The 23,604-nt window shown below is 44.8% G+C and overlaps 1 protein-coding gene across 5 annotated transcripts in view; it reads left to right on the top strand.

Moving 5' to 3' along the window:
- Positions 1-23,604, top strand: part of LOC147613873 (endoribonuclease Dicer homolog 1-like) — an 87,953-nt gene that overhangs the window by 25,532 nt on the left and 38,817 nt on the right. For all 5 annotated transcript variants that reach the window (XR_015263277.1, XM_086781855.1, XM_086781854.1 and 2 more), the window contains exon 2: positions 11,192-11,670. Coding sequence is in view for 4 of the 5 variants with exons in the window: in XM_086781855.1 (XP_086637981.1) it covers positions 11,192-11,670 (479 nt within the window). In the remaining variant the exon portion in view is untranslated. The remainder of the gene's footprint in view (positions 1-11,191; positions 11,671-23,604) is intronic.

Raw genomic sequence — 23,604 nt, forward strand, 5'->3', positions numbered from 1 at the left:
TCCATTGGGTGCCAGTCCATTAGTCTACTATCCCTAGCCCAGCTTGCCAATCAGCCTGCCGAGCTCCAAGCTTCCACAAACCTCGAAGCTAGTCTTGTGTGCGTGTAGCACACAGTAGACACACACTGTACACATGACATACTCTCCTTCCTCTAAGAGCTCACTCCTGAGCTCACTAAAAACCCAGGGTAATCCCTCTGAAGGGTAGTCAATGTCTTTCATGTAGCATCCTCCTCAACACGATCCTTCCACTTGATCTTGTATTCCGTGAGAAGTGTATTACGCAGTCGTCTTTCAGAAAATCCAAGGATCTTTTCTGGTTCGTGTGGAACAAATGTCATGTCCTCGACATCTATGATTTCTTGAGGAGTAACTAACTGGTTTGTTCCACCCAGTGCTTCCTTAAGCCTATTGACATGAAATACGGGATGAACTTTCACATGAGAAGGCAAATCCAGTTCATATGCGACTGAATCAATCCGTCATGTAATACGAAATGGTCCACAGTATCTAGGAGATAATTTCGGAGATCGACCTGTCCGTAAAGTCTCGGAATCTTTGGGAACTCGCAAATATACCATCGTTCCTTCAGAAAACTCTTTGGGTGAACGATGTCTATTAGAATAAAATCTGTCTCTGTCTTGAGCACTTCTAATAGATTCCTTTGCAACTTGTAGCATTTCTTGCATATCTTGCAAAAAATTACGTGCTGCATCATGCTGAAGTCTTGAAAATCCCATTGTAACAGGTGATCTAGGTTGAAAATCATACATAAGCATAAAAGGACTAAAACTTGTACTCGTATGCTTAGTACTATTATATGTAAATTCTAACATAGGAAGATAATCCTCCCATGAACTCTGTCTTTTGGAGATGCTCGAAGCATATCCTCCAAAATCTGATTAACTCTTTTAGTCTGGCCATCAGATCGAGGATGATCTGAGGAACTCAAATTCAAAGTCGTTTCCAACTTCTCAAAAACAAGCCTCCAAAAGTCACTTGTAAACTTAGAGTCCCTATCACTGACTATGTCCTGCGGTAACCCGTATAGTCTAAACAATTGCTCGATAAATTGCCTTGCTAATTGCGTAGCTGTAATGGTCTTCCGTCAGTAAAAACCTAGCCATTTTTGTCAAGCGATCCACCACAACCCAAATAGAATTGTGGCCTTGACGTGTTCTTGGCAATCTAGTAATAAAATCCATGGAAATACTTTCCCATTTATTACCCGAGATTTGCAAAGGATGCAACATCCCCGCCTGTCTAAAGCGTTCAGCTTTATTTGCTTGACAAACTTGATACTTGAGGACATAATCTTCTACATACCCTTTCATCTTTGTCCAATAAAAAGTGTGTTTCACTACAGCTAATGTCCTGTGTACCCCAGAGTGTCCAGCAGAAGGGGCGTTGTGACACTCCTTAAGAATCTTGGACCTAATGTCCGGGATCTGTGGTACACAAATTTTGTCATTACGGAATAGTAAACCATTCCGAATCATCCACTGGCCTCCTGCAGCCTGAATGGTAGGCTGCTCAGTCATTGAGTCTTGGTCAATCAATGAGCTCCCGTCCTGGATCTTCTGCTAATATGGACCAAAATAACTATCAATCCTGCAAAGCCCTCTCAATGACTGAAATAAGTCAATAGAAATCTTGGTGAACGACAAAGTATTCACCGCTCTAATTGGACTAAGCGCATCCGCGACACTATTCATGGACCCCTTTCGATAACGGATTTGAAAATCAAAATCTTGCATTAACTCAGTCCATCGAGCTTTCCTTCCTCTCAAATCATCTGCATCACACACATACTTGATTGACTGATGATCAGTCAATACCACAAACTTGGAGCCATATAAATAATGTCTCCAAACCTTGAGAGCGTAAATGACAGCATAAAGCTCCTTCTCAAGGGTTGGCCAACGAGATTTGAGTGTCGTCTAGCTTTCTACTCTCGAAAGCAACAGGTCTACCATCTTGGAATAGAACAGCCCCGATTGCATAGTCACTGGCATCAGTCTCAAGAACATAAGGCCTACTAGGATCGGGTACTGCTAAGATAGGTGCTTCCTTGACTTTATCTTTCAAAAGCCTGAAGGGCATATCCAGATCGTTATTCCAAGTGATAGGCTGATTCGACTTACGTCCACGACCTTTCAACAAGTCGGTCATCGGTAGTGTGAGTTGAGAGTACTCCCGCACAGATTTCCGAAGAAAAACAACAAAACAACGAAGTTGTTTCACAGTCTGCGGTATAGGCCAGGCCAAAATCTTCTGAACTCGGTCATAGTCAATGCTCAACCCGTCTCTAGTTTGTGTCCCAAGTAAATGATTTCTGTCATAAAAAACTCACATTTACTTAATTTAGCATACAATCGATTCTGTCTTAAAATAGTTAAGACAATCGTGAGGTGTCTAACGTGATCCTCAAGAGTACGACTATATATTAAAATATCATCCAAGAACACAACCACGAATTTCCCCAAATGTTGACGAAAAAGATCGTTCATCATTTGCTGAAAAGTGGCTGGAGCATTGGTTAACTCAAAAGGTAATACGAGAAACTCGTAATGGCCATACCTAGTCCGAAAGGCGGTTCGTTCAACGTGCCTTTCATGAATACGTATCTGGTGATAGCCAATACGTAAATCTATCTTTGTGAAGTACTTCGCTCCGGCTAAACGGTCAATCATGTCATTTGATCTAGGGAGAGGATGACGGTTCTTGATTGTCAGTTTGTTTAATCTCTTGTAATCTATACACATTCTCCAGGTGTTGTCCGTCTTTCTCCTAAGTAACACAGGCGCACCCCAAGGTGATTTACTTGGGTCCATCCTCAAATAATCTTCGAGTTGTTTAGCCAACTCATCTTCCTTAGCCTGGCTCATCCTGTAAGGTGGAATGCTAACAGGTTGAGCACCAAGGACCAGATCAATAGGATGATCCACTGCCCTTTCAGGTGGTAAGCCTGAGGGTAGTTCCTTAGGAAATACATCTTGAAATGAATCAAGTAACTTCTGTAATTCTTTGCTTTCAAACACACTTAATTCATTGACATCCATAATAGGTATGAGAAATGAAGAAAGTGGAATCAAGACGTAGTGGAAAGCATTATACAAAGAAGAATCCATTATATTTCCAAAATCAACGTTATTTACAAGAGGTCCCTGATAGGGATGTATACAATCACCTAAGATATAATGCTGGGTGTTCCTATTGTCAAAAGAAAAAGTATGACTAGACCAATCTATCTGGACCTGAAGGATCTTAAACACTCAATCCCTAATAACAAGTCTACATGCTCTAGATGCATAATATAGCACTCCAGAGTATCTTCGTAGTCCTGAATCCGGATCGATAGCTTCTCCACCTTTCGATCCCATACTTGCCGACATTCGGGTAGGCATACTTCATAGGTATGATCGTTAGGTGTTGTGTCCAGACCCAATTTCTGCACAAGTTTGTAATTAACAAAGTTGTGTGAGCTACCAGGGTCCAGAAGAATGTGGATTCTATGGCCATGCACTTCTCCGTAAACTTGGAGAAGATCATGCAAGCCAAAAAGTTTAGAGTTGAACATACAATTAGAATAGGATCTAGGGCGAGAAAGTACAGTGACTGAAGTACTTGTTAAAGACAATTGGTTGGCTGCCTTTGGCTTGGGTCCTGCATTGGTCTTTGCACCCTTCTTCTTTGGGCACTCGTTACGCATATGTCCTTTTTCTTCGCAGATGAAGCAACGTCCCTCCTTCTTGAGCTTCAAAGCCTTGAGGAGACGATTTTTCTTTGCTGGGGTCGAAGTAGAATTCCACGAAGGTTGGTCCGAAGACTTTCCTTCTGCTGTGCTAGCCATCGGTGCGGAGAACTTCCTTTTGTGCTTGTTCCCCTGCTTGGTCACGGGTTTAGATTTGGAAGAGAACATTGTATTGTCATAAATACGAGCAGAATGAATGACCTCGTCCAAAGTTTTGCATTTGTTGTTTTTAACCTGTAAACGGTACGAGTCGGGTAAACCGGCTACAAAGAAACCCAAAAGAGTTGTAGAATCCATCTTCGTAGCTTTCATCTGTAAGTCTCTAAATTTCTGGAGGTAGACCTCATAAGTGAGGTTCTGCAAGGTCATAGTCAATGTCATGTGCATGCTTGCCCATGTACATTCTCAGAGCTAATCCAGAAGAGGCAGCCAGAAAAAGAGTATAAGAACCAGATAGAACCAGAAGATGGAGCATAAGGTGCTGAAGTGGCCAGTTTGGACTTGGAGAAGGGCCAGGGTGCAGTCGGCTGAGTACAGGAGCTGTTGGCTGTACCAGAGAGCAAGGCGGCTGAAGGCGCATGATGACAAGACAAGAAATTTTTAGGGATTATATGTCCAGTCGGACTGCTGGTCGGCCAGCACTCCATGAAGCACCTTGTTGGTTGGGTCTTAGAACTAGGAGTTTGTTTAGGTAATTTTACTACCTTTTCAAGGCAACCACGGATGGCTGCCTGCAAGGATTTATGTACCTTTTTGTACCATATGATATACTGAATTTCCAGCTATCTCTCTCTCTCTACTCTCTTCTGTCTGCGTTTTTTGCATCAGCATGTTCTAGATGGTGTTTAGGATTGAAAGAAGACTCTCAGAGCTTCCGCATGTAACATTGGTATCAGAGCATCAGGCTCAACAAGGCTAAACACTGATTCAGTCCCATATGATGGTGTACAGGTCCAAGGTACAGGAAAGTACACGGATACGAAGCCCAAGGCAAGGAACACAGGAACGGGAAGAGCTCCCAGGAGGTTTGTTGGTGGTGTTCCGCAAAGCCCGAGGGGATGGCAGTCCTGTGAGCCAGATAGGTTCTCGGGCAATGGTCCCAAGGGAGGATTGTCCTCCAAGGGGTGATGTGAGAGCGCCAGACTCATTTCTTAGGAATGAAGACCAAGACAGTGTTCAGAGTCAAGGCAGGAATGGATTGGGGACTAGAGGGAACAGATGCATAGATCTTATTCAGAGTCAGAGTGGTTTTGGAGACGAGGCCGGGAGTGAAAAGGGTTGCCAGAGTTGGATGGGTGACAGAGGGACTCCGGGAATAGAGTGGGATGATGACAGTCATCCAAGGAAAAAGTTTAGCAGAGGGGGATGTCATCAAGTTTAGCAGAGGGGGATGTCATGTGCATGCTTGCCCATGTACATTCTCAGAGCTAATGCAGAAGAGGCAGCCAGAAAAAGAGTATAAGAACCAGTAGAACCAGAAGATGGAGCATAAGGTGCTGAAGTGGCCAGTTTAGACTTGGAGAAGGACCAGGGTGCAGTCGGCTGATTCCAGGAGCTGTCGACTATACTAGAGTGCAAGGTGGCTGAAGGCGCATGATGACAAGACAAGAAAAACCAGACGGCGCAGCTTTTTAGGGATTATATGTCCAGTCGGCTGGCCGACTGCTGGCCAGCCAGCACTCCATGAAGTCCCAGAGCCTATAAATAGGCATTTTTGCTCATTGATAGAATCATTCAGCCCCTTGTTGGCTGGGTCTTAGAACTAGGAGTTTGTTTAGGTAATTTTACTACCTTTTCAAGGCAGAGCCATGGATGGCTGCCTGCAAGGATTTATGTACCTTTCTGTACCATATGATATACTGAATTTCCCGCTATGTCTCTCTCTCTCTACTGATGTATTGCAGGGCTAGATACTTACCTTCAGTCCTTTCTTTTCTTTTCCAGATACTGTATCAGATGTCATATGGTTGTAACTTTGGTCTCATAGGTCACTTTGGCCTTTTGAAGACGTTAATATATCATTTCATTTCATTTCATTTCTACTCTCTTCTGTCTGCGTTTTTTGCATCAGCATGTTCTAGATGGTGTTTAGGGCTGAAAGAAGACTCTCAGAGCTTCCGCATGTAACATTGGTATCAGAGCATCAGGCTTAGCAAGGCTAAACACTGATTCAGTCCCATATGATGGTGTACAGGTCCAAGGTACAGGAAAGTACACGGATACGAAGCCCAAGGCAAGGAACACAGGAACGGGAAGAGCTTCCACGAGGTTTGTTGGTGGTGTTCCACAAAGCCCGAGGGGATGGCAGTCCTATGAGCCAGATAGGTTCTCGGGCAATGGTCCCAAGGGAGGATTGTCCTCCAAGGCGTGATGTGAGAGTGCCAGACTCATTTCTTAGGAATGAAGACCAAGACAATGTTTAGAGTCAGGGCAGGAATGGATTGGGACTAGAGGGAACAGATGCATAGATCTTATTCAGAGTCAGAGTGGTTTTGGAGATGAGGCCGGGTTTTCAGTGAAAAGGGTTGCCAGAGTTGGATGGGTGACAGAGGGACTCCGGGAATAGAGTGGGATGATGACAGTCATCCAAGGAAAAAGTTTAGCAGAGGGGGATGTCATGTGCATGCTTGCCCATGTACATTCTCAGAGCTAATCCAGAAGAGGCAGCCAGAAAAAAGAGTATAAGAACCAGATAGAACCAGAAGATGGAGCATAAGGTGCTGAAGTGGCCAGTTTGGACTTGGAGAAGGACCAGGGTGCAGTCGACTGATTACAGGAGCTGTCGGCTGTACCAGAGAGCAAGGCGGCTGAAGGCGCATGATGACAAGACAAGAAAAACCAGACGGCGCAGCTTTTTAGGGATTATATGTCCAGTCGGCTGGCCGACTGTTGGTCGGCCAGCACTCCATGAAGTCCCGGAGCCTATAAATAGGCATTTTTGCTCATTGATAGAATCATTCAGCCCCTTGTTGGCTGGGTCTTAGAACTAGGAGTTTGTTTAGGTAATTTTACTACCTTTTCAAGGCAGCCACGGATGGCTGTCTGCAAGGATTTATGTACCTTTTTGTACCATATGATATACTGAATTTCCAGCTATCTCTCTCTCTCTCTACTCTCTTCTGTTTGCGTTTTTTGCATCAACATGTTCTAGATGGTGTTTAGGGCTGAAAGAAGACTCTCAGAGCTTTCGCATGTAACAGTCAAACTAGCAAACTGAGCAACTATATCGTAGTCATCCTCCTCCTTGAGGAATTCTTTCTTGAAGACGTCTTCAAACTATGCCCAGATTGTTGGTTTAGGTTTGAGTTTTTTCCACCAAAGCAAAGCTTTGCCTGAGAGGAAACTTGCTGCTAATTGAATCTTTTTGCCATCGTCATATGGATGAAACTGGAAATGGACCTGCCACTTATGTTGCCATGTGTCCAGAATCTCCTTGGTACGCTGCTTTTGCTTGCCCCCAAACTATTCCGGAGTAATGTTGGGGCCTAAAGCAGATGCCAAGGTATCCATACCCGAGAGAGTAGATAGAGTAGTGGTCCATAAAGAGATGGAATTTTGTAAAGCCTGCATCTGCGCGGTGACTTGTGCCTAGCGTTCCGAGAAAGAAGCTACAAAAGCAACTTTAAACTCTTGAAAATCAGATTTGGATACAAAATCGTCGAAAAGATCGCCTTCGGTGGCCTCCATAGCCATCTTGAAGAGGGCAAGATGAGAGAAAAGCTTGGCTCTATACAAGCAAGAGTGCTAGAGAGTACGAGGAGGAGTGTGGTAAGAAGCCCTCTTGAGGTGAATTTTATAGGCCTTCTCAAAAAGCATGTGTAGCTTTAAAGCTTTGCTTTTGTGTTTAAAAAAAAAAACCATGCTTGAGGGCTTTTAAAATTTTTTTTTAAAAAAAAAATACCCATAAAGCTTGGTTTTAAAAAAAACACATAAGCTAGAGAAAATAAGTCACATAGAAGTTAAAAAAAATCTACATGCTTTGTTGTTCTAAAACAACACATGCTTATAGAGTTTTTTTTAAAAAAATTGCTTTCGTTTATTTAAAACCCACACAAAGCGTGTGAAAAAAAACGATGGGTTCGTTTTAAAGAACAGAAAGCATAAGGCCTAAAAAACGTAAGGCTAAAAACGTCAAAAAAGCATACGACGGCTGCCACCGGCACGTCAGCTAATCGACGAGCGCTTTCCGCTTTTCTTTGCAGTATGACGATCGCCGATTCGAAGCGAAACGTCTCACCTGCTCGCCGTCAACTGATTCGTGGAGATCCTATGGTCTGCGCAGGTTACACAGCCGCCAAACATGCTCAGCCGGCTGCAATCGCCTCATCTCTCTCTTTCTCATGCTGTTCACACAGCCGACATCTCCTCGCCTCTTCTCTCTCTTTCTCATGCTGTTCACACAGCCGACATCTTATGTTTCTGTCCTTGCCAACCACTCTTCTTCTTGCTTAACAAGAAAACCCTTTTGAGGCTACCCTTGCGGGCCTCGAGATTGGTGCCGGCCTTGGCTACATAAAGCAGGTGCACGTCTGCACTAGATCCAAGATTTTGACCATAGAGCTCTCAGAAAGACACGCGAGACTCTATGAACTATTGACTAACCTTGGCCGCTCTTTTATACTATCCCTAGCCCAGCTTGCCAATTAGCCTGCCTAGCTCCAAGCTTCCCCAAACCTCGAAGCTAGTCTTGTGTGCGTGTAGCACATGGTAGATACACATATATATATCTATATCTATATATATATGTACATATATATGTGTGTGTGTGTGTGTGTGTATGTACATGTATATATATATATATACGCTGTGCACATGACAGAGTGGGCTGCTGTCCCAAGGCATGAGCTGATGTAAAACGCTGTTGTGCTCTATGTAGCAAAGAGGGCTGCTGTCCCATGAACTGATATGAAACGCTGATGTGCTGGAGCTCATAGGCGAGGATGATGAATCAGATGCAGTGTAGGCGCCGGCAGCAGCAATAGCAGCAGATAAACTTGTGGTACTTGATATGGTCAAGGAGTGGTACAGGATGATGTGGTGATGAGGCAAAACTATATATAGTATGCGGGGCTGCTGGTCGGCCAGCCAGGCCAAGGGCTGTTGGCCAGCAGCAAGACCCAAAAAACATGAAATAAAGCCAAATAAATCCAGAAAATTCCCTTTTTAGGGCTGGACAAAAAGCCATTTTCACACACCCCCTCTCAGGCCAAAAAGGGGACCATGAGAGAAGATGAAAGAACATGAAGGATACTAGGGTCCCACACTGGCATTTTTGGCAGAAGGAATGTATCCCCCTCTGGAGGCAAAGTCTGATAAAGTCAGAGAGAGAGATCGTGATGGCAAAGGTGGTGAAGATGAGTGAATGTACATGGGTTGATCGTCTCCCAAAGTAAGATCTTGAACGGGGTTCTCCTTTGAGTAAGAAGTCCCATTCCCTGTGTGATCCAGATCAGAGTTTGGAGAATCAATTTCAGATGAGAAAAATTGGTCCTCCGGGAGTGCGGGTAGATGATCCATGTTGTGTGCTCTCGAGGTCTTCAATCCCTTTGCTCACGATAGCTCTGATACCATGTGAGGGCAAAAGGACCAGATGTATGAGAGATCAGAGCAAAACAACGCATCATGAAATGGGTGAGTGAGTATATATGATGGTGAGTGAAAATATGTACAAGAGGCCCTCTGATGTGAGGAGACTCTGAGTAGAAGACCGGTGCAGAAGCAAAGATGATGTTGGAGCTGAAGCTCGGTCGATGACGAAGGCTCGCATCTATGTGAGGCAAAGGCACTCCGTGAAGTGTTTGGTGTTTAGAGGTGGTAGTGGGGAGCAGAAGGTGAAGTGATGCTGAAGTGATGCAGGCTCTGGTGACAAGGGTGTTGCTGTACCTGAGGGGTGATGAAGAGCAGAGAGGGATGCCGTCCCGAGTGGTGGTGTGGTGCAAGCTCTGGTGACAAGGGTGTTGCAATACCTGAGTGAGAGAGCGGAGCAGAGAGGGCTGCCGTCCCGAGTGGTGTTGATGGTGAAGATAAGCAGAGAGTGCTGCCGTCCCAGTGATGTGAGACAGTGAGTAAAGAGGACTGCTGTCCCAAGGTAAACTCTAGAAGAAAAACGATGATGTACTGTAGCAGGGAGTGGGCTGCTGTCCCAAGGTAAACTGTAGAAGAAAAACGATGATGTACTGTAGCAGAGAGTGGGCTGCTGTCCCAAGGCATGAGCTGATGTAAAACGCTGGTGTGCTCTATGTAGCAGAGAGGGCTGCTGTCACATGAACTGATATGAAATGCTGATGTGCTGGAGCTGACAGGCGAGGATGATGAATCAGATACAGTGTATGGGACGGCAGCAGCAGCAACAGCAGCAGATAAACTCGTGGTACCTGATATGGTCAATGGAGTGGTACAGGATGATGTGGTGATGAGGCAAAACTATATATAGTATGTGGGGCTGCTGGTCGGCCAGGCCAGGGGCCTTCGGCCAGCAGCAACCTGCAAGACCCAAAAAACATGAAATAAAGCCAAATAAATCCAGAAAATTCCCTTTTCAGGGCTGGACAAAAAGCCATTTTCACACAGGCGAACCACCAATAACTTATTGCCTGAAATAACCAGCGGCTCTAGAAACCACTTACTTCCAAATAGATGTCTAGTCCCAGCCCCCAGGTTAACCTAACCCATGGTTAGACCTATCAACCCTTCCAAGGCTTGCGATGGAACAGGTACCATAGAAGGCATGATTCCGGACCCAAGGGAAGACTAGCTCACTTGGGGCTTTTCTGCTTTGGCTGGACATTCCCACATGGCATCTGCCATTTACGCAGCTCCAATTGAGTACTGAAATGAGATCTCAACAACCCCCTATTCCCCCCTGCTAAGCACCCCTTCCTTCCCCACCAAACACCAACAAAGTCAAGTCCATGGTCTCCACCTGGAGCCTTTTTCAGAGAGGTTTTGCCTAGGATAGGGGCGGCTCAGTGTGGGGATGGCTGCAGAATGCAGGGTGCATGGGGGCAGGAAGGGGCAGCATGATGTACGAGTGTCATGAAGAGGAGAAAGAGGGGGGATGACTTCGCACAAGGCTACGCAAGGGGAGTGGCACTGTTTAAGTCCAGGAGGGAAGTGGGAGCTCAAGTCATCCTCAACCTTCAGCAGAGTTGGTTGGAGAAGCTCAGCAAGTTTGGTAGCATGGTGTTCAGCTGCCAAGTAGAGTTGGCTCATTTGAAAAGAAATCAAAGGATGTACTGATTGTACATACCTGTCAACCAAATGTGCCTAGTCTTTTGGGTATTTTAAACAGTTTTTTGTTTATAGTTGTTTAGAAAAAAAGCGACTTACATATTTAGAGTGATAAAAACCTTTCAAATGTCTAAAATTATTAAAGTCAGTAAGTAAAAAAGGATATTTAGTGCAATGTTAATCGATCTGTTTGTTGGAATTGAATAGGTAATCACAGTGAGAGTATTCAACACACTGCTTTTTAGTTTTGTGCTTGGAAAAAGCTTTCTGGACTCAAAGGAAATTACTACGGTGGAGAACAAAACAAAGGGATATTATGTTATGCCTATGAAAGACAGAGTCGACCTGAGTTTGGAAACATGGGCGGGAGTTGGGCTGATTGACTGGACCACTGCAATTGATCTGGTTCATTGCAAATTGAACCTAAGAAAATGGATGAACTATCAGGCAACCCCAGGCCTAGATACAATTGATGGCCCTCATAATGACAGTGAAATTCTTGTGAATGGACGCTTGAGATTGTTGTCTGGAGATTATAAGGAGGGAGATTTGATAGATGCTTTTGTAACATACGGTCCTTGGAATATGCCATGCTTCATAGTTGGGATCTCGGAGGAGCTTTGTGGATTGAGCACCATACAAAGGAATGATGGATGCTCCAATTATGCAGAGGTTTGGCTGAAAAGGTATGTTTACTCTCTCTCTCTCTCTCTCTCTCTCTCTCTCTCACACACACACACACACACACACACACACACACTCTTTTTAAAAAAAATAGTAAAAACCAGTTTTCTATTACCAAGAAACAGTATACATGGGAAGGATGTGCTTCAGACAGAAGTTATCCAAGGAAGAAATCTAAAAACAGTAGAAAAAGACTTCAAACTGTGGGATGTCAATAGCCTCCAGCTATCGACAGTCATGTAGGGGCTAGCAAAGATTGGAATGAAAGAAAGCATAAGCATCCAGAGAAGGCTGTCCAAACATAATATGGTTCCTAGCCTTCCAAATAGTCCCGAGTGCCCAGTATCTCATCCAAATTATGAAAGTGTCAAATCCAACCATGCAAGATGGCAAAACACCAAAAATCGAGAAGGGTTTTCCTCCTTTGAACAATGGAAAACGTCCTCGGAGGTTGTAAGTGATTGCAAGAAATTCCCGGACTCTGTGCAATGCCAAACAAGATGGGGGAGGGACTTTGCATGTCGTCCACATCTACAACATCTATCAGTTGAGATATGTCGTTTTCCGAAAAGTAGAAACTGGAAGTATTCCTACAAGGCATCTCCATAAGAATAGACGCTGTTTGAGAGGCAGCGTACAACCCCAAATTATTCGAAGCCTTTGCTTCCACCATTTAGTATTCTTATGCAAGCCCCATAAAGTATCAGCATGAGGTTGAATCCATAGTGAAGGAAGCAACAATTTTTACACATTACTTGTTGAAAGCGCATTCAATTGAAGGGAGCTGGTATGACCAACAAGTTGCCAATCATGAAGTCTGTCCTGATCATCCAAGGGTGGGATGGGTCAAAAGGATGCAGCAACATAGTAATAGTTTTCCACACTCGCCTGTGATGCAAACCCAAGTTGTGTTTCAAACAGGCTTGTGGGAAACTCATCACAAATCCCTCATCTGTGACAACATCCGCCACAATGGTAACTCCAATAGAGGCCAAAAAGCATGCCTTTCTTGGTTTGTGTACTGCAAGTGGTTGAGGAAACACCGAAGACCAACGGATGCTTTCCAATCGAAAAGAATTCCCAGTCAACGCATCTCTACCATGCCAGCGAATAGAAGTCAAAGCTACTTTCCAATCACGAAGAAGGGAAGATGCATAAGGGCACTCCATAATTTTTTCTTCAAATTTACTAAGCACTGCTTCTTCCCAGTGAGAAATGCGTCAATTGCCATAAGCTCTAGTTTTGATGGAAGCACACATGCCTGCAAGCATTATGGCCCATGGCTGCCAAAGTTGAAAGAAAGTGGGAATCATGGTGGCCTTTCTTGCCAAGAGATGATAATGCAGATCAAGTATATTTAATTCACCATGCATTTTAGGAGTGCAGACCAAAGATCGTCTCTAAAGACATAGCGTTCTCATATGATGCTTGATTTTCCACAGCAATTCCAAGGCATTAGACATAAAAGTATCAATATCAGTTCTACGCCAAATAAACAACAGCAAATAAAATTGCACATAGGCCATAATGATTGATTGAACAATTCTAAGACGCACATGCAAACGCCATGTAGAAAGCTTCCAATATGCTAGCTTGGCCTTTAATTTGTCCACACTAGCAAAGCCTGGGTCTAGAGTAGAGGGGTACGGATCATATCGGTGCTAGAGAGAAGTTGCTTTCTCGGGACGTGGCATCCTACATAGACATATACCATGCCAGTGGATATCCCAAATGTCTACCTAGGTGGTCTAGTGGAATAATTTGTCCTAGCCATAGCTTGCATAGGCTTGGGCCACAAAATGCGAACCATTGGGTAATCACACAGACCATGTAATCGCCTTTGTGCAGTTAAGAGATCCATATACATCAAAAGTGGATGTGTGGCAATCGCATAGAGCAATGCACTAAGAGGGCATCCTTGATGCATAGATTTTTGCAATGTCCACTTCGATTTAAGATCACGACCAAAAACATATTGGATAGTACTATCCCTATATAACCAAAAAATACCTTGTTGCATTTTACAAGCAAAGCCCATTGCAACCATGACCTCAAGTATGTAGTCCCATTGAATTGTGTCCAAAGCTTTTGCTACATCCACTTGCATAACACAAACATCGTGAGAAGTATATTTAGCATATACCATCGCCACCCCAGATATACATTAGCAGTATTATATCCATAATTTGTCTTCTGGGGACAAAACCATATTGTTGTGAATGCAAACCATGGAAATGTAGATCACCAATACATGATGCCTTCAGAGCTTTTTAGTACATAATGTCATTTCTCTGCTTTCTACTCACCTGTTAGATGATGTTGACACTACTTGGTTTCATTTTGTGCAACGAATGCAGCGTGAGAAGCGCTTTTGTAATACTTGATCTCTGTCGAATTCCGGAGGTAATGATGCGAATGGAAATTCCAACGGAGATTTCCCAAAATAGTAACTTTTCCTAAAATTTAGGAGATTATCTCTTTGTGTTCCACCACATGATAAATATCATGTAGAAACGTGTTTCATTGCTCGATCTCTCCCAAATCCTCGAGAGTTCGCCATACATACTACTTGACACTTAAGCTCCAGAGCCCATTTCTATGTCCAAGAAACCATCTCGAGCGCCTGGACCATGCTACGAACAATTGGTCCTCTACCCATTCGCAAAGCTTGTACATTCTTGATCTTTTGGGCATCTAAAGCCTATCCACATACATGAATTCTTGAGATGCTCGAAATGGTGACACCTCGACGTTATACTCATGGGTTGTCGCTACACCTATCGAACCCAACTGTGTGCTTGAGATTTGAATTTTGAGTTCCTTGTTGAGGTGGGTTATGCACAGTTATCTTGCTCCTTGGGTGCATATAACCACTATCTGATAAATCATCATAATTAGGACACTCATGGGCCGTCTACCACCTAGAATTATGAGTTTCTCCTAGTTGGTAGGATGCAACCCTAGTGAGGTGATTGAGTCCTGACCATTTGACTGATCATTCTCTTACCACGGCACCTCTCCTAGCACCTCTCGATCCCCAGAGATTTGAGTTGTCAGGATACCTCAGCTAGTGCTTCATTTGGTGTGAGATGCCACACGTAGCGTAGTCTTGTCCTCGATGCTTGTCACGTGCACCCTCCATTGGGGTACACAGTGACACACTGGCATGATCATCTCTGCAAGCCCTCAGTCCAGGGACAGTCAGGCTCAAGCTATTTAGGTCACTCTCCAAGTCATAGAGGACAATCTGGGAGTCCTCTTAACCCACTTGGAGAATTCATCTGGTAGGGCATGTAGAAGTCTACCCATAGCATGTAGTTGCATTGTAGATTTGTCTATGGGCCAGCCAAAGGCTAGCCCATAAGGGCAATAACTAGGCCATAGGGGGGCAAAGGCAGCCAGTAGGAACCCCTACTGGCAGTCGGCCAGCATCAAACTTTTTAGCATCAAGTCAGCCAGGATGTTGTGAGTCGGCCAGGCCTCAAGGATAGTAGATGGAAAATGCACAGCATTTAATGCTGAAAAACTGGCATTTCTTTGTCCAAGTGTGCTGACCGACAACATCTGATATGGACCAACCAGCAGCCCAGCAGCATATATAAGCAAGCATTGGAATTCAGTCATAATCATCCCACAATTTAGAAAACAACAAGCAGTTCTCATGTCACGTGCATCCCGCACTTGGATGCCACGCCAACATATCTGTACAGAAGGTGCAGGACGTGGGATGGTAAACTGGTCCCATGTGAGCCCAGTCCGGGACGAGTCAGCCAGGGATCCATCCCAGTCGTTCGAGGTCAGGTGTGCATTGTCCTGCACAGGAGTCCAAAGTCAGGTGTGCACTGTCTTGCACATGAAACAGTGCCAGTCCGCGCTGTGAGTCTCCCTCTGGAATGATGACAGTGATTCTGTGTATCTAGTATGGTACCGGATGCCAGATCATTGTGTAGATAGTTAGGGTTTGCTTTTAGGAATAGGGGCCAGCTCATAGGGCTACCCCAAGACTTAGTGTGGGCATCGGGATAGTGTGAAACCACCCCCATGAGGGCTAGGAAGGCCCTGGCTGAACCCACAAGCCATGGGGAGGGGCTGTAGGACAGCCCCAGGGGCATGCCAGGGGCAGCCGACAGTACATGAAGCTTTTATAGGGCTGTAGGGCAAGTTTGGGGCAGCCCATACAGGCTGCCGAGTCCCCAAGGCAGTCTAGATTCAGTGCCTAGCCCATCTAGAATCATGCGCATGATGCCCAGCCAGCCATGAAATGATGTGCAGCTTTTTATGTGATTTTTCCATCATTTAATGCTGATTTACAGTCATGGGCAGAAAAGTGAACTGGCCGACTGCTGTTTATGAGTAGTATAAATAGGAGAGCCACAATTCATTTGTGTTATCTCATATTTCACCAAGAGCCAAGGCAAACAAGGGCTAGACAAGCCAAGGAGTTGCTAAAGCAAAGGAGTGAAGGACTACAGGTCAAGGGCAGAGATTTCTCAGCCAAGAAAGGTCAAGATTTATGTATTTTCTTTTCAGATTCACATCATTCTAATAAAGCAAATACACCATCCGTGGTGGGGGCCCTACAGAGGGTATTTGGGACCCAATACTGTGTCCTCTCCATCTCTCCCTCTCTCTCTCTCTCTATTTTCTGCACATCTTCATTCAGTTTTGTGCGTTAATTCCGTCGTGAAAAGTGTGCTGATTTCTGAGCATTGAAGCTACCGATCTTCTCCGAAGCTTCCGCATGTGACAGTGGTATCAGAGCCTACTTCAAGTGCAAAGATTCAGCAAAGAAACCATAATTTTTTCTCGTTCGTGTGGTTGGTTTTCAGACGCCGGTGGACTACTGTCACCATTTGGCCACCCAATTGGTCCACCCGTGCTTTCTTATCATATATGTACATTGGACTGGTGTCCATGGCAGTTGTTTATGCCGGGGATTGATGCCACTCATGTGATACTGTAGACTTGGCTTTCCGTTGGGACTTGTGCCTCCGTGTACATGCCCGGAAATGCTTGGTGGATTGGTGTTCCATTGGGTCTGGGACCTCGTGTACTTGCCTGGAGCACGTCTATTTTGGTATAGTCTCATGAACGGGGATTGTCCATACCAATGCTGCGTTGCATAGCATCTTTATGTGCTTGCTTGCAATTGAAATTGCATGCTGTTTTCATGCTTGCTTGACCAATGTGTAGTTTCGGGTAAGGGGACACCCGCCCGCGAACCGTGCGTGTGAAACTGTCTGCTGACATGGTTATGTGGCATGTGACAGGTGGTAAGTATTGGTCATAAACTTGGCCTTAGGAGTTAGCACTAATTTATAAGTGAGTGTGTACACACTTCATTAAGTTTTGGGCGACCAAAACTCACTTATAAATTATGACCAGCCCGGTGTTCACACACACTGATGCCCCGAGGTGGACATAACCCACAATGTCCACCGCCCAGACCTTATCCCCTTTGTACAAAGGGAGTAACCAGCCATGTGTCCACTCTAGCTTGCTCCACAAAGCACCTGCCTGCCACCACCACTGGACAACTCACCACCTCACTCCTCTTTCTCTCTCTAGAGTTTGGCGCCTCCTTCACGAGGGCTTTTGGGCTGCATTTTCTGCACATCTCCTTCCCAACTCCATTTCCAAGCTTGCTAAGGTGATTTTCAAGCTTCCTAGAGTGTTTCCGGATGCTAATCACTCTCCTACACACTCCCAATGACTGAAATTCAGCAAAACAGCTCTCTTTATTGCTGTAATTTTTGGTCTTTTTGCTGAAAACCCTAATTTCAGCTCTCCTTTCTCAAGTTGAACCATAGGGGAAGCTTTCCCAAGGTTCCCTTCATTCTCTTGAAGACTTTTGTCCCGAAGAAAGGTGACAAATCTCAACACTCCAAGGACTTCCATCGCGAAGATTTCCGCTGTCATCACTCTACTTGCTATTGGTAAGCTTTTATGCTTAAATATGGGAGCAAGTAGCAGGAGGGAGGAACCGGATTACAAGATCACATACCCTGTGTAGTGTTCTCTTGTCCTATGTGCTCTCTTGCAGATTGTTGCTACCATGTGTTGGTGGAACAATAGAGAGCAGATGGTAGGGAACATGGGCACTTGAGAGGGTAGCGTGGGTTGCAAGTCTACATCGACAACCACTTGTTTGCAATACTGTATTCATATGCATTGGTATGGAAATCTGGTCAGAAATGCCCATGACACTATGTACTTGATTCTCCCAAGATCAATATACTTAATTTGAGGGAGGGGTCGGCCGTTCCGGCTCATTGTGTGTCTCTTGTTAATTCAGCAATTTACTTCTTGTATTTGAACAAGTGTCCATCAAATCTTAGTATATTTAAGTGTATTGATTAGCATTGTGTTCAACCAAGTTACATTGGTATCAGAGCATACGGTTCTCTTTCACTTCTATCGTGAGAGACGATAACTGTGAACACTAGCTATCTCTACACTTAGAACATTATGGACAGCCATACAATGAATGTTGGAGATGCTAATACAAAAGGCAGGGACAATAAAAGGCATGCCTCCAGTGCTTTACAGGATGAGCAAACTCATGTGGTGCACAATAGGGAACATGAATATGTGTGGGACAGCCGTTCCATGGCAAAGAGAAGATACAAGAAGAAGAGTCCATAGTCTTGAGGGCTGAACTTACTCGTATGTAGGCTCTTCTCCATGCACAACAAGAAGAATTGAATCTCTACCGCCGCGAGTTTTCATTGGTACATCTGATTCACTCTTTCAGTCTGGCCATCAGATTGACGATGATATGAGGAACTCAAATTCAAATGTATCAATGCATGTTGAGGGGCCAGCCATGCCTCATGCTTATAGGGCACATGTATCGATGCTTATGCATCACCTTTTGGTCCAAAAATGATGGCAGCCCACAGGGGCTGTCCCAATGGACAAACATGGGGGAAAACATGTTGAGATGCACACATGCATCAAAGTCTCGTGACTTCAAAGCCGGAGACAAATCTGTGAAGTTTGACACACATCATGGAGAATATGATGCATCAAAGACACTTGCTTTTATTGCCTAGTTTGATATTGCTTTCAATGATGAGGATTTCACTCAGAAATCCATGATCCGGCATGTAAGCATGTTCATGAAAGGCACTGCTGCCCATTGGTGGCTCATGGAGAAGCTTTCACCGAATCCTGTTAGATCATGGAAAGAGTTCAAGGAGAGGTTCTATGCTCAATTCTTGCCTCCCAATGCATTGAATGAGATAACAATGAAGTGGGATTGGGTAAAGCAAAATGAGGGGGAATCGGTAAATGCGTATGTACAAAAGTTTTGGAAAGTGCTTTTGGAGGTGTCTCCATTTATGCATGTCACCGAGGCGTAAAGGAAGAGAAGGTTTCAATCGGGATTGCAACCCGTGTACAAAGCGGGACTACAAATGTATCATGGTTATACCTTACACCAATTAATCGCCGCCGCCGCCGCCGCCGCCACCGAGCAATTGGAACTCAAATTGAGTCGATCCAATAAGGCTAAACCCTCATTTCAAGGCAAAGAGAGGGCTGTCCAAAACCTGCAAAATGATGGACAGCCACCTAAAAAGGACCAAAACCAAGATAAAAATGGTCCAAAGGCTCAAAATAACACTACCAAGAAGCGTCCCTTCAAACTGAGAGACTATGGTCTCACTTCGGAACAGAAAAAGCAATATATGAGTGAGGGGAAATGCTTTACTTGTGGTAGCACCGAGCATATTGCAAAGGCATGCCCAAACAAGATGAAGCGTGATATTGCAAATGCATCAAAGCCTAATGTGCATATGGTTCCGGATGTGCAGGGCAACACTTCACATGATAGCAAAGATAGGGTTGTATGTAAAGCTTGGGGACAGCTCAAAGATCAGCCCGCTTTGTTTATGTTTGATGATTGTGCATCTGAAAATTTCATATCCACACAGATGGCAGCTACTTTGGGTATTGAAGTGGAGGACATGGGTCCTCAAATTGAAGCAGGGGTTGCCTTTGTTGGTAGAGAAGTGCAGGTCATGCCTATTTTTGGCAAGTTGCGCATACACATTCTAGGCTATGTGGATCATGAGGATTTTCTTGTGGCGCCTTTGAATGGCTCGAGTCAACCACGAGCTCACCCCCTTAAGAAAGTTGATGATGGGTCCTGACAACGGAACCTTGAAACCGGCCTCTGGTAGAAACCAAAGTGCGGTAGACTAGTAGTCACCCTTCCACTTGTAGTCCAAATATAAAAACAAATTTAATTGGAGCTAGAGTGCCCCAAACGACACCTGTTGGCCCCAAAGCTTGGCACCCCTTTCGGTATTTCTTTATTCAAATTCAAAATGATGTAAAGTTGAGTACAAAAAAACCAGCCAGGAGAATACACTTGTATGTCCAATCTGGCAGCCCACAAGACCTCTTAGCACAGAGGATTCACACACAGATCTGTGTCCCACAAAAGCAACACTCTGTGTTTCCCTCTGATCAGCTAAGACCATTCAGCAGGGCAGCCTTGAGCACACATGTGGCATATCCCAAGTACATAATCCCAAGTACATGGTTCCACAATTCAGCACAAACATACATCCACTGTCCAAGCTCTGTTTCCACCCTTTCAATCTGCCATACCCCTCCTCTCACAAGGGGCCAGATAGCATAACTCTGCAGCAGACATAAGCCAATGGAAAGAAAGAAAGATGGACAAGTTCAGAGCTTACCAAATCAGCACGTGGTTCTGCACTCGTGAGGCCAATCGTACCAGTTTGTACTTGCAAGAAACTGTCTGTACTTGCCTCCCTGCAACCACTTGACTGCCTGCAACTGCTACAGCAGGAGATGCACCACCTGCAGTCTGTTCAGGACTGAACAGTACGGAAGCCGGTACCTGTCCGTACAGGTCAGCGTACTGTACCTGTCCGTACTATCTCTGCGCCTGCAGCTGATTCCACCTGTACCTGCTGGACAGATCCGTACTTGACAGCCTGCACCTGTCCGTACAGGTCTGCGCTATCTGTGTCAGCCTGTACCTGTCCGTACAGGTGTCTGTGCTATCTTGTCAGCTGCGCCTGTACCAGCAGCACAACCTGCAGCACGTACTGTACCCGCCTTCAGCTTCTGTCAGCGCCGCCTGAACCTGCAGCAGTCCGTACACCTGTACTTGCTGTCGTACAGCTCTGTACGGCCTGTCTAAACAGCTTGCTCTTCTCACACACAGCAGCAAAACAGTCGACAGTCTTCTTCTCTTCTCTACGCATGAAGCTTGCTTGCACGTATCCCCAAAAAGCAAGAGAGAGAGAGATGAGAGAGGCGTGTAACTCCAAAAGTGGAGTGGCCTCTCTCCAAAATTATCCTAGGCCCCCAACTTTAATAATTATTAAAGTTCCCTAGGGGCCACCCATGTTTCAAACATTAAAATTCATTATCATTCTCTTTGTCCGGGCACCCCAAATGTGAATCATTTAATATTTTTGCTCAGCAACCACCATGCCCACACTTGTGCTGTTCCATTTTCACAGGATCATGACATACCCCCCTCTTGGAAAATGGCAAGCGTCCTCGATTGCATTCTGGTGATACAGCAAAATATCCAAAGTGAAATATACAATATGGCAAGATTAGTGTCCCAATCTCTCTAAGCCATGCACATGTAACATCATTCACTGCAAACCAATGGTGTAGTAGTAGTCCAAGTTGTATACCACTGTGAACCATACACAACCACAATATCCAATGTGACTAGTACACATATATCATAGAAGTCCCATAAACAGATGTACTGTCAGCCATCAGTACCTTCGGGTGAGACAAAAACTGCACCAAGCGACCTCTAGATGTCATCTGAGCCTGTCTGTATCAAGGGAGTGGAGGTGCTACCCCCCTCTTGAGCATCAGGCAATGCTCCATACCCATGCTCTGCTGAACCTGAATGAGCCATAACAAGAGTCGGCTCCAACTCAAAGGCATCGAGATAAAGCTGCAAAACCTGAAGTGAATCTGTTAAGTCACCTTCCTCCATCCACTTCGCATCCATCGGTGAATAGTTCTTGAACTTCACAAGATAGCGACGGGAAACTTTACCTCGTACCTTTCTTTCCTTATGTGCCAGTATCTGCTCTGGAATAAGAACGTCATCAAGTTCCTCAACTTCCGGCTGAGCCTCATCTGATACATCCTCAGGCACATCCCCACAGAAAGGTCTAAGGAGACTCACGTGAAATGCATTGTGAATCCTCCAGTGATCTGGTAGCTTCAAACGATAGGCCACCTCACCAATCTTTTCCAATACCTGAAAAGGTCCATAATAGCGCATGCTCAACTTAGGGAATAAGCGCTCTTTACCCTTCATCTTCTTGAGTCTAGCCTTTTCAAAGCGCAAAAGAACCCAATCACCCAATGCAAACTCTAATGCACGTCTGTGACGGTCTTCTTTTGCTTTTGCTGAGTTTTCTGGAGTGCCAACTTAACTCTCCGATAAGCTTCATCCATGCTCTCCACATACTGATCAGCCTCAAAGATCTTATCCTTTGTATGCAAAATGGGTGGTACCTTCTTCCCTCCTTCCACAATCTCAAAAGGCGCCTTGTCCGTCGAGGTATGGACAGTGTTGTTATATGCAAATTCCACCAAAGGAAGATACTTTTCCCATTGTTGCTTGTGCTCTGACACATAACACTTAAGAAGATCTAGCACTGTAGAGTTAGCCTCTTCCGATTGACCGTCTGTTTGATGAAATGATGATGAAAACTTGAGAGTTGTACCCATGTTGTCAAACAACCCTCCCCAAAATAAACTCGTCATCCGTGGATCACGGTCACTAATGATAGACGTAGGCAAGCCATGATACTTGAAGATGTTCGCCATGAACAACTTCACCATATGATCCACTTTGATCGTCTTACGCACGGGAATGAAATGAGCCTGCTTTACTGAACCTGCATATGATGGGCCAAATGCCATCATTGCCCGTTTGTGTCCGTGGCAGATCAAATATAAAATCCATGGCAATGCTCTCCCAAGGTCTATCTGGAATAGGCAAAGGCTGTAATAACCCTGGTGTCTTTTGACGGTCAAACTTTACCTTCTGACTACGATGCATTGCCTAACAAAGGCATCAACATCTCCTCTCAAGGTTGGCCAATAAAAGAAAGTCTCCACTGCTGCCATGCATCAATAAAAACCCATCTCTGAGAGTATAGTGCTCATGCCGCTGACCCGCAGATATCTGATCATACAACCTGTCAAAGTCCTCATCATGGGCATACTGCTCTTTCATTTCATCAAGCTCATGATGATAAGCAAGTGAAACTGCTGAGACCTGTGGCTTGCGTGACAAAGCATCTGCCACTACATTCCTTTTGCCTTCCACATGCACAATCTGGAAGTGAAACATAGACAAAAAGTTTGCCCAACGCATATGCTTCTCTGAAAGCTTAGTTTGCGTGAGGAAATAACGCAAGGTCTGATGATTTGTCTGCACAGTGAAATCAGCCCCAAGCAAATAGTGTTTCCATGTAGAAAGAGCATGAATTACAGCCAACATCTCTTTCTCATAAACCTGTAAATGCTTCTCGGCATCTTGCAATATTCTACTCTCATAGGCTATCACATGTCCCTCCTGCATGAGAACTGCCCCAATGCTACTTCCACATGCATCACATTGGACAACAAAAGTCTTTCGGAGGTCCGGTAATACCAATACTGGATCCGAAGTAAGCTTTTCTTTAAGCTTTTTGAAGGTTGTAATTTCCTAATCAGCCCATCTAAACGGAGTTGCCTTCTTTGTTAAGGCATGAAGGGGCGAAGCAATTTCGGCAAAATACCGTATGTACCGCCTGTAATAGGAACACAATCCCAAAAAGCTGCGTACATCATGCACGGTCCTCAAATCTGGCCAATTAAGAATTGCTTCCACCTTTGCTGGATCCATACGGACTCCACGCTTAGAC

The sequence above is a fragment of the Cibotium barometz genome, chromosome 43 (genome assembly GCF_041138505.1).
Source record: "Cibotium barometz isolate CiBa-2024 chromosome 43, ASM4113850v1, whole genome shotgun sequence".
NCBI lineage: Eukaryota > Viridiplantae > Streptophyta > Polypodiopsida > Cyatheales > Cibotiaceae > Cibotium > Cibotium barometz.